Below are 10,904 nucleotides of genomic sequence, written 5' to 3'. Positions count from 1 at the left end.
GTGATATCAAACAAGATTGTCCCGAAAAGTCAAAAGCTCGGGAAATTAAGACCAGAAAGTGAAAAGAAAAGCCTTTAGCATTTATTAATGCATGCTTGATATTATGACTAGTGTCATGCTTGATGGTTTGAGTAAATGGATCATAGGATAGCTTTGTGGTTCACGACATCAGGTGTTATAACTTCTACTCTATCTCGAAACTAGTGTTCTTTCCTACTAGGTCGTATGCTCATCCCTTATTTTTCAGGAAACTAAGATGGATTCGCCTCGTGCCCCGTTGTTTGGGTTGCCAACTTATATGAAATATTCCTAGCGGGAAGTCGTTAATGTAGAAACTAGCGTCAAAAAGTAGGTGGAAGAATGCTCATAGGCCCATTGCGCAACTTATGCAAGAAAGGAGTCTTGACAGTTTAGTAGTAGAAAGATCAGACGAAGTAGTATAGTAGGGATTACCTTCCTAAATTTTGATTGTACATTTTTAAGGGAAGACAATGAATATTGTAAGATATACTTGATGCATATATAAAATCTAAGTAGGTTTATAAATATCTTGAAAGTTGCTATGTACGTTAAATTAGGTTGGCTACTAACGTTTTCATAAATAGAGAATAAAGATTGGCAGAAAATAATAAAGAAATTAGTTCAAAGGTAGAATAACAAGGCAAAGGTTTTGGGATCGTCACATCACAGCCCTCGCCCAACCTCGCCCAGATCTTAACAAGGGTAGCCTCGCCATGTTCTCGCAGGCCGTGCATGAAGGCAATCAAAGTTGCAAGCAAAAAACAAAGAAGGAAGAAAAAAATAAAAGAAAACAAAAAAAAATAAAAATTTCTAAAATAATATTAAAATTTTTAAAAATATAATAAAATATTATTAAATATTGTCCACTTCAATGCCGACTAGAAAAATGGACTGAATTGTACAAATGCAAAAGATTTAGGACTCAATTGACAAAACAATTATGACTAAATTGGCACGATTGTAATATGTTTAAGATTGTTTTTAAAATTTTTAAAATATAATAAAATATTATTAAATATTGTCCACTTCAATGCCGACTAGAAAAATGGACTGAATTGTACAAATGCAAAAGATTTAGGACTCAATTGACAAAAAAAATTATGACTAAATTGGCACGATTGTAATATGTTTAAGACTATTTTGATAATTTTGCCATGCATACAAACATGGCATTAAGTAAAACAAGATTATAGTTAGAGATGAATATGTTATTTAGACAATCTACATGTAACCTTTTTTATTGTCCATGGCTCAAACTTAATAGGTTGGACATCAGCAAATGTTGTTAATTTGAAGGGATAATATCATGAAAAATCTTAAATCAGTTCATCTGTGATAAATTTACCCAAAAATATATTTTTTTACCACGAAATGTCCCAAACTAGTATACCTATAACAAATTTACCTCAAACCGATACAACCGTGACAAATTTACCCTCTGTTAATTTTTTGTTAAATTTTACTTCAAATTATTGATTTGGATGATAATTGGTAATAGACGGGTATATTTGTTTGGGATTTTTACTTTCCGTTTGTTATAAGTATATCAGTTTGGAATTTTTCTAGATATTAATAACGAATAGTATATTTATCACAAAAGACCCAGTTTTGAGTTTTTTATGGTAAAAAAAATAGTTTTGGAGTAAATTTATCACAAGTGTACCGACTTGTGGTTTTCTACGGTAAAAAAAAATAGTTTTTGGTACATTTATCAAATATGTACTAGTTTGGAGTTTTTCGTGATCAAAAATATAGTTTGAAGTAAATTTATCACAGGTATACCAATTTGAAATTTTTCATGATATTAATCCTAATTTAAAATTGAGGGAAGGACATATAGTCTAGAGACTACAAGTTGAACATTTACTAATAGTCTAAAGACGATATTGAAAAAATAAAAAGTCAAAAAAATAATACGGTACATCGGATCAAATTTCGAAGGTCATTTGCGTACATTTTCTCAACGTGCTTTGGGGCCAAAATTGAGTTAACAAACGACTTTATCTTAATTTTTTTTTCCCCCAAACGGTACAAACGACTATATAATTTGAAGTTTTCACCACCCAAACAATAATCCGCACAATCCAGCACCAGCCAATAACTTTCTGCCTAATCTCCACGTGTCACATCCAATAACCGGAGGGAGCATCGTCTACCTCAACACCAAACCAGAGAAGCTCACATTCGCCATCAACCATGAGAGCATCACCACTCCACTCTCCCATTCGCTGCTCTTCCACAAACCCATCGCCGCCGCCGCCGCCGCCGCCATCTTCCCTCTCAACCTCCACCACAACCCAATTGGCCACAAAGCTCCCCAAGAGCCTCCTCCACAAACACCCACTCTACACCCCAACCCACCCCCACATCTCCCTCCAGTTCAAGGAGAAGATCCTCTGCCTCGAGATCATGGGCGTCGACGCGAGCCGGGCCCTCGCCCTCAACCCGTCCCTCCGCGGCGCCTCCCTCGACTCCATCCACTCCGTCGTCTCCTTCCTCCAGTCCAAGGGCATCCACCAGAAGGACCTGGCCCGGATCTTCGGCATGTGCCCCAATCTCCTCACTGCAGACATCGAATCCGACCTCTGTCCCGTCTTCGGCTTCCTGTCCCGGGACCTCCGCGTCCCCGACCATGACTTCCGGAGGCCCATCAACAAGTGTCCGAGGCTTCTGGTCTCGAGCGTCCGAGACCAGCTCAGGCCTGCTCTGTTTTACCTCCAGAGGCTTGGCTTCAGGGACCTCCATGCCCTGGCCTACCAGGACCCGATCCTGCTGGTGTCCAGCGTGGAGAACACGCTGATCCCGAAGCTCAAGCACCTGGAGAGCCTCGGGTTCTCGCGGGGCGAGGCGGTTGGGATGGTCCGGAGGTGCCCTGCCCTGTTCACCTTCAGCATCGAGAACAACTTCAAGCCAAAGTTCGACTACTTCTCTGTGGAGATGGGGGGGAGGCTGGAGGAGCTGAGGGACTTCCCTCAGTACTTCGCCTTCAGCTTGGAGAAGAGGATAAAGCCGAGGCACATGGAAGTGGTCAAGAGTGGGGTTAGATTGGCCTTGCCTGTGATGCTCAAGAGCACCGATGAGGAGTTCGGCGAGCTGATAGGGCGGGGACTTGATGGAGCTGGATGAGGCTGTGGGTCCCTTCATCTTCTTCTTTGTCTGTACATTGCTTGTTTTTTTTTTTTTTTTTGTCAGAATTGTACATTGCTTTCGTATGGATACCGGAAGAGAAAAAGTTCGTTCCACTATTCAATCTGTTTTCAAAAACGAGATTTGAACGCCTGAATAAATTTCGGATACGTCTTCAGATTGGACCGACAAAAGCATCCAAGATAACGAAAGCATTAGAAAGAGCAATGCTAGGAATTGTGAAGAAAAACGGTTCAAAAATCAGTTAAAGTCCGTATTTAAAGCAAGACTTCCGCCTTTCGACCAAAAAAAGGACTTCCGCCTATAAAGAGGTGAAAAAAGAGCCAATTTGAATTTTACATGACTATCGGGCAAAACCCATTCGAGCTCTTTGTATGACTCGGATTTTCCCAGCTTCGATGCTTATGGCAAAGTTTGAAAAGGCAGAACCGCAGTCACACTCATATGAGAGGAGAATTGCGTGATAAAGCTTTCGAAACACGGAGGTGAAGTGTCGTCCAAGAAAGCTTTGGAAACGCGCCTGATTGCAGACATAGCTTTCTACTTCAAACGTTAGGACCTTGCCAGTCTTTCATATGACCCAGTATCAAGTTTAGTCATCAATTGCTATCCACAGAGTTTCCACACCAGGCACTCAGGTCTAAGATTGAAACTGGTAACCTTGCAGCCAAATGAGAAAAAAAGGTATGTGCCACATCGTCTTGTCATTGAGGTATGATCTGAAGTTTGCCCACGAGCTCCAGAACAGTATCTAAGAAAGATGACTTCATTTCACTCTTTGGCATGTCCGTACTTCTCTAACTCTACCATGATGCTGCATTATGCATCTTCAATGGGTGACCAGTCTCATTCTTGTTGATCATTTACACTTGTTTCAGTGACCATATAGAACAAGATGATAGTCATATGTCAGTAATATACACTATGTGCAACCATCATTTAACTTAATTGACTGAAACATCATCTGTAATTCGGCGGGATAGCCTTATTGTTGTGCCCTGAGTAAGAGAAATCTTAGGTCCAGAAATTTTTAGCAAATACCTCCATCTTGTTCTGCTATGGTTTCATCTGATCTCCAAACAATATTCTTCAGACAGCCCGCCAGATTCTTGTCGAACTGCAATAAACAGGCCATCATTCGCCAAGTTCTACCACACAAGAAAGGACTTTCTTCTTGCCCTAGTAAGTGCATTCCCAAGACCGATTCTCCGTTCTACAATATCGAGAACAACAGAGTGCTCTCTGATAAGATCGGTCAGCTAAATTTTCAGTTCTAATCCTAATCTTGTTTCCCCCTCTTTTTCCAGCGGGCAAAAAGATTAGTCTGATCAAAGGAAAGCGGTTCTCTAATCTGTTTGTACAAGATGAACATAGCAAAGGATTCCAGAAAGTAAATAGGAAAAGCAGCAGTTCGAGAAGCAGCCCAAGTTCAGTCATATTAGCTTCCTATAGGTACGCTGATACCACCACCAACTTATCCAAGAGCTTAAGCCGTTATGTAAAGACGTGTGAATATACAGAGTGCCCTAACTGCCCCGCTAGGCTGGCCAAAGACCAAAGCGCAAAAAAATTAATCACTGTATAGGGAGGCAAAAAGAGAGGCGTGGAGAACCTAGGACCTCCTGCTTTGATGTAGAAATTGAGGACCCAACTTGTCTAAAAGCTTAAAGTTAGAGGAGGACTTAGTTTAATATTTAAATGTTCTAACGACTTATGTTAATCAACCGTGACGCCTCTGGCAAAGAGGAAAGATGAATGTGACTGTCCTCGTCATCAGGAGAAATTAATGCGCTAAACTGCAAAGACAAATGCAGCATTTTCGTCATCTTAAGTGGGCTAACATTTGATAAAAAAAAAGTGGGCTAACATTGAACAATTTAGAAGGAAAAGTTGTTTTTTGGAACTTAGCAGCTATAATCTAATTTGGTCTAAAGCTTATTGCTTATCTAGCATTGGCTTCCTGCTGAGACATGTTCCATGAGTTTTGTATGTGAGTGCTCCAAAATCTTTCTAGTTATTGCTGCAAGCTAACTTTCAGAGAGCACATAATCTCATCGCTCTTGCCCAAGAAACGTGAATAGGTTAAAGAAATGCTGAAGCCCTACAATCTTTTATATCAATAAATATTTGAAAATCAAACACGAACAGGTCAACAAAAATGCTGCGGGATTCAGACACTGTACCATATGAAATTCCGGGGCATCTCTGCCTGACTTTGTGAAGTTCAACCATGTACAGTGAAGGTGCCACCGCAAAAGTCTGACACAGAACCCGGCATTATGCAGTTGAAGTACTGAGAACGAATTCCGGACAAAGAAAAGAGTGCTAAAACTTTTGGGATGAAAATTCTCTGCATTAGTGAGTGTCGTTTGGTAGACAGCAATGTGGAGTAAAGAAAATTCTCTGCATTAGGGAGTCTCAGTTGCGACCGCTAAGTGGCCTTTCCTTCCAATCTTTCCTCCAAGAACCTTCCTCTGACAAAAAGATTTTAGATTGAGCGGTAAATCGAGTTGTTACCTACTCAGATTCATGCTGATCTTATATACATTTATTCTTGTTATAGTGTCAGAGGACTTTCTCCTGAGAAAGTATCTCGTGAAAGAGTAAAATGAGAATCAAAACCATATGAACTTTATCACGAGCCATCAAGTTCCAAAGAACTTGATCCTGATGAATTGAGCTTCTTCAGGGCAGATGATTTCTAGAGATGGAAGCTTATCTTTAGAAAGGGCCGATAACGTTCATGGTGAAAAGGCCTTGAAAACATTAACTATCCTGTCTGAATACTCAAATGGCAGGACGCAAGCAGAGAACAAGAGATCGTGTGCTCAGTGCCTTGAAGTTGCTCTTTGTTATGTCGAAACAACAATGCAGCTTCCTTAATCTTCGCAATTATCTTTCCGGCTGAGCATCTTGATGTGAATCTGGTTTCTCTTCTAACTAGTTTCTGAACAATGGATTGAGGTTGGCTATATAAAGTTTTAGGCTACAAACAAACCCGGCATTTCTCCGAGTTATTCTTTCAGAACATACTACTAAGAAAGACTGCAAAAACAGACATTGACGAGTCTTTTCAGTGTTCATTTTACTGAAAGCAACACTGTAGGTAACTTACTTCTGTTAACTAAGCTGACCAGACATACCATTGGCTTCTGGAAAAGGGTACCGAGGTTGAGAACATGGCAGGTTGAGAAGAGCTCAAACGCATATTCGGAGCGACCAGGGCAACAGGCCCTTTGTCTTGCCTCTCCACAACAAGGTTTTCGGTGTCCTGATACCGAGATGGCACACAGGCACACGCAGAAGTCACTTCTCGTCTTTCAGAACCACTGAATCACTATGTGTATGCAGGTGGATGTAGAGAGATGGATCTCGCGCCCCCTGGTCTCACTGAAGGTAATGTTGATGTCTTTGGGACTAACATCGGCTTGTTCAAAAGTTGGAGGCTTGCATCCTTTCTTAAACCACTTGTTCTCAATAACTTCTGGGATCGTGATTTGCTGCTCCACGAATTCAACACAGATAAAGAGAAGTAATTAACGGATACTTAAGACTGGATCGATGAGAAGGGGACTAAAATCTTTTGAAACAGTCATTACATGTGGATACACACCGGATAGCAAAGAAAGTGGCCAGCAAGAGTGAACCGTCACGGGGTTAGGATCCAGAATTCTTCAGATAAATTTCTTTGCAATTTGGCTTCGAATATCGACACCACAATTGGGAGCAAATTTCCATCTGCTACAGGGAATCATGCGAATCAGAAGAAGACAGAAGCCTTTACCCCGGTCATAATTTAGCACTCCCGTGCAAGTTCTTAGATTACCCTTTTCTTTTTCTTATCATTCCGTCTTCACCAGACACCTGGGAATATACAGCAGATGACCAGAGCGACAAATCATTGATAATTGAGACTCGGAAGGTGTAACGTGGTTTCTTGCGCAGTTAAAAGTGGGTATAGATCAGAAAGACAAGGAAGGAGACAGAAGTCTTTTTCACCTGTTCATACAGTGCCATGAGATTGGATTCTTCAAATGACAAGGCAACTCCAGCTCGCACATCGAACAAACGATGACAAAACCCCCGGAGCGACATAGTCCGGCGTTCCACATGTTGTATGAAGCGGTATCTTCCTAAACAAATGAACGCAAAGACAAGTCGATTCCTAGACCAGTTACCGTGAGTATCTTACCAAATGGTTTCCCAGTTTCCTCGGACCTCAAAACCATAACGGGAAAATTATCAAAAAAATCATCAATTTATTTGTGTCAATTCAGTTTTAAGTTTTTGTTTTTTACCGATTGAGTCCTAATTTTTTTTGCAATTGTACCAACTCAATCCATTTGACTGGCCAGCAATTTTTAATAGTATTTATATTTTTTTAACTAATTTTTTAAATAATTTTTACTGTATTTTTGTCTTTTCTTTTTTTAGGGTTTGGACCTGTAGCGAGGGCTCTCGACCCTCGGCCGGCCACATCGAGGGTTTGCGGCCCTCACCAACCGAGAGCAGGGGTTCGCGGGCCCTCGATCGGTGGCCAATAGGGTTACTGGTGCAAACCCTAAAAATAAAAGAAAAAAAAAAAGAAGGAATTTTTTTAAAGAATGAAAAAAAATTAAAATATTATTAAAAATAATCACATCAGTGCCAACCAACCAAATTGCAAAAGGTTTATGACTCAATTAGTAAAAAAAATATTTATGATTGAATTGGCACAATTACAATAGGTTTAAGACTTGTTTGATAGTTCTCCCAATAAATAGTTTATGCGAAAAGTGGTTAAAACATGGTTCCCTCAAAATAGAAAATGTCTAATTAGTAAAAAATATATATTTAACGAATGTCTTTTTTTTTTCGGGTCATAAAAGAATGTCTTGTTCACATGAACTCATTTTTCCAAATCAAAAATCTTCTCTATAAATCAGACGTGATAAAGTCGATTTTGGAAGAAATACAATAAGAAAGTCCTTAATGAACGTAAAGAATGAAAAAAAAAAATGTTCTGTCAAAATGGTTATACGAAAAGAAAATGCTATGCATGCTGATGGACAGTGACCATAATATGCTAATAAGATGCATTCAATTGGCCACTTAACTAATTAGCTATTTATTGACCCCTCCAAAAAAAAAAAAAAAACTCTAGAGTTTCTAGATTTGTTCATTCCGTGGTGGAATTTGGGCTCCAGGGTCAAAAAGGGGAAGTCTGCTGGTATAGGCATGTGGTAGAGCCAAAACTCTAGCTTCTCAAGCTAGAAGCTACTATATGACAAAAAAAAAAAAAACGCTAGAAGTTACTTAGAGCGTGTTTGGTAATATTTCCGTTCCTCTTATTCCGTTCTCCGGAACAAAAAAGAATCAGAAACTTGTTTGGTAACGCAAATGATTCTGATTCTAATTTGCCTTCCAGAAACAATTTTGAACCAAAAATAAGAATAAAAAAAAGTTGGTTATCCAAAAAACAAAACACTTTTGAGAATAAAAAAGGCAACGATAGTTTTCTCTCACTTTTGTCGGGCGCTCGCAAGGCGTGGGCCGAGTCAACCTAACCCAATCCAGATAAAATTTTAATTAAAAAATTTCAGAAATTAATAAAAAAAAATTAAAATTCATAAAAATTCTAAACAAAATCAGAAGAAATTTCAAATTTTTCAAAAAAATTCTCAAAAATTAGGAGATGGGTCATTTCGACTAGCCAATCGTGTTTTTGATGATTTTGCTTTTATTTTGCCCCTCATGGGCAAATCGTTCCAAAAAAATCCCCAAAAGTTCAAAAAAATCTTAAAAAGTAGGAAATTGGTCCATTCAATTGGTCTATCTTGTTTTTAGTGATTTTGTTTTTTGATTTTTCCTAAGCCATGCTTGATTTGTTGCCGGAGTATCATGCTACATCGGTGACCATCCGCATGGCATCCAAGGGTAAAATTGAGACACCTATGTGGCATAGATAGAATTTATTCATTATGAGCAATAAAAGATAATCGTAGTCAGCTCTTTTATCCTTGGTATATGCATAATCTCAAGAGAAACATGCGAAAACAACAATTTTACCGTATTATCCTTTCAAGGAACAAATCTGAAGCATCCCTATTTTTGCCAAAAAATTTCATAGTGCAAGAGGATCGCAATTGTGGGGTCTAAAGAAAGTCTTCAAATGTAATTATGTAATTATTTGATTTAAATGACAAATTGAGAGGAGAAATTACATCCCAAAATAAAAATTTTATGTAGTTACCAAACGCGTTTCTATTTTTAGAACATAAATTTCATGCAGTTACCAAACGCGTTTTGATTCTTTAAAACTTATATGGGAAACAGAATTAAAAAAATTGATTCTAATCAGAATCACTTTTTTAAAACAGAAACGTTACCAAACAAGCCTTTAGAGTCGGGGCTAGTGTAAGAGAGAAGAGAATGCATTTATGAGATCTCAATGTTGCCGCATCAAACGATGAGAGCCCAATGACAATAGTTGATTGGTTAGTGGACAGAGCTATCGGGCAAAGAATTCTATCATTCATGGACTGTCGCTTAGGTGGGATATAATCCTATTTTCAATTTCAAGGAGGACTAGGCAAAAGAGCCTCCCGTTCCATCGACAAATTATTTTTATTCATATAATTTTCAAATTTGTGGAGCTTAAGCTATTGATGAAGGCATAGCGTGAACATATCTAATTGGGATGTCAAATGGGGTCCGGAAGGATTTAAAGTGAAGACCTCATCTGTGAGATTTTTTGGAACCACCAACTACTCCAAAAACTTAAGTTTTTAGATGAATACATGGTTTGATATTTAAATATTTGATCATAAACTTTCTCCAACATCACATATTTCACACCAGAAGGACTACAAAAAAGGTATTTGGCAAAATTCAAAAGCGTGACAATTTTTTTCCCCATTTGTGGAAGGAGAAAACATGTTCATAAGAATGAATTCTACGGGCATTTGTGCTATAATATAAGGTTAAAAAAATGATTTTTTCCTATCATTTTTTTCTCATTTATGATATCAAAAGGGAAAACAGTTCAATATGCAATTATAATAGATGGTCCGGTTGAATTGATATCTGCTTCTAACTTGTAATTATTTGTAAAGTACGTGAAACTCGCGATTTTATTTTTATCTTTACTCTAACTCCTGAAATCTTGCAATTTTTATATGCAAATGCTTGCATAAATTTTCCTTAATTTGCTGAAACTCAATTGATATTTTATGTTTAATTTTTTCGACGAGAAATCCTATATAGAAGGGGTAATGACATCAATAGTTCATGAATTTTTGCTCACTATTCAATGTCATTTCCAAACTATTAACTTTTTCTCATTAAATGCCATTCTTGAACTTTAAAAAGGAAAAAAAAAAAAAAAGATTCGGAGTGGCCATTCCGTCAAAATCATTCACGAAATATGTTAACGTAGATCGAATAGTTTATTTAGTTACTGACTTATCCTTATGTTGTTTAATTTCCTCCTCTTACGTTGTTCATTTGTTCAATCTAATCTCCGAACTAATTTTTTATTCTCTCTCATTGTTCCATGTCAATTTAGTTTAGATCCAACTGAAAAATGTTTTTTAATTATGTCACAAGAGTTAGACCCAAACACAGCATATTAATATGTTCGATCACACAATAAAAAAATATTTAAGATATGAACCCTCATAAAATGCTTACTTGTGTTTACAGGTTGTATGTACTTTTATGTGTATATAAACTTCTTATGTTAACACAAGCAACAT

The 10,904-nt window shown here is 38.0% G+C and overlaps 1 protein-coding gene across 1 annotated transcript; it reads left to right on the top strand.

Moving 5' to 3' along the window:
* Positions 1-2,028: 2,028 nt before the first annotated feature.
* On the top strand, positions 2,029-3,184 carry LOC125314508 (transcription termination factor MTEF1, chloroplastic-like). Its single transcript, XM_048276923.1, has one exon. It carries the CDS (start codon positions 2,218-2,220, stop codon positions 3,145-3,147), a length of 930 nt encoding a protein of 309 aa, XP_048132880.1. The 5' UTR covers positions 2,029-2,217; the 3' UTR covers positions 3,148-3,184.
* Positions 3,185-10,904: the final 7,720 nt, after the last annotated feature.

This window comes from Rhodamnia argentea, chromosome 3 (assembly GCF_020921035.1).
Source record: "Rhodamnia argentea isolate NSW1041297 chromosome 3, ASM2092103v1, whole genome shotgun sequence".
Classification (NCBI taxonomy): domain Eukaryota; kingdom Viridiplantae; phylum Streptophyta; class Magnoliopsida; order Myrtales; family Myrtaceae; genus Rhodamnia; species Rhodamnia argentea.
This window is presented reverse-complemented; position numbering and strand designations above follow the sequence as displayed.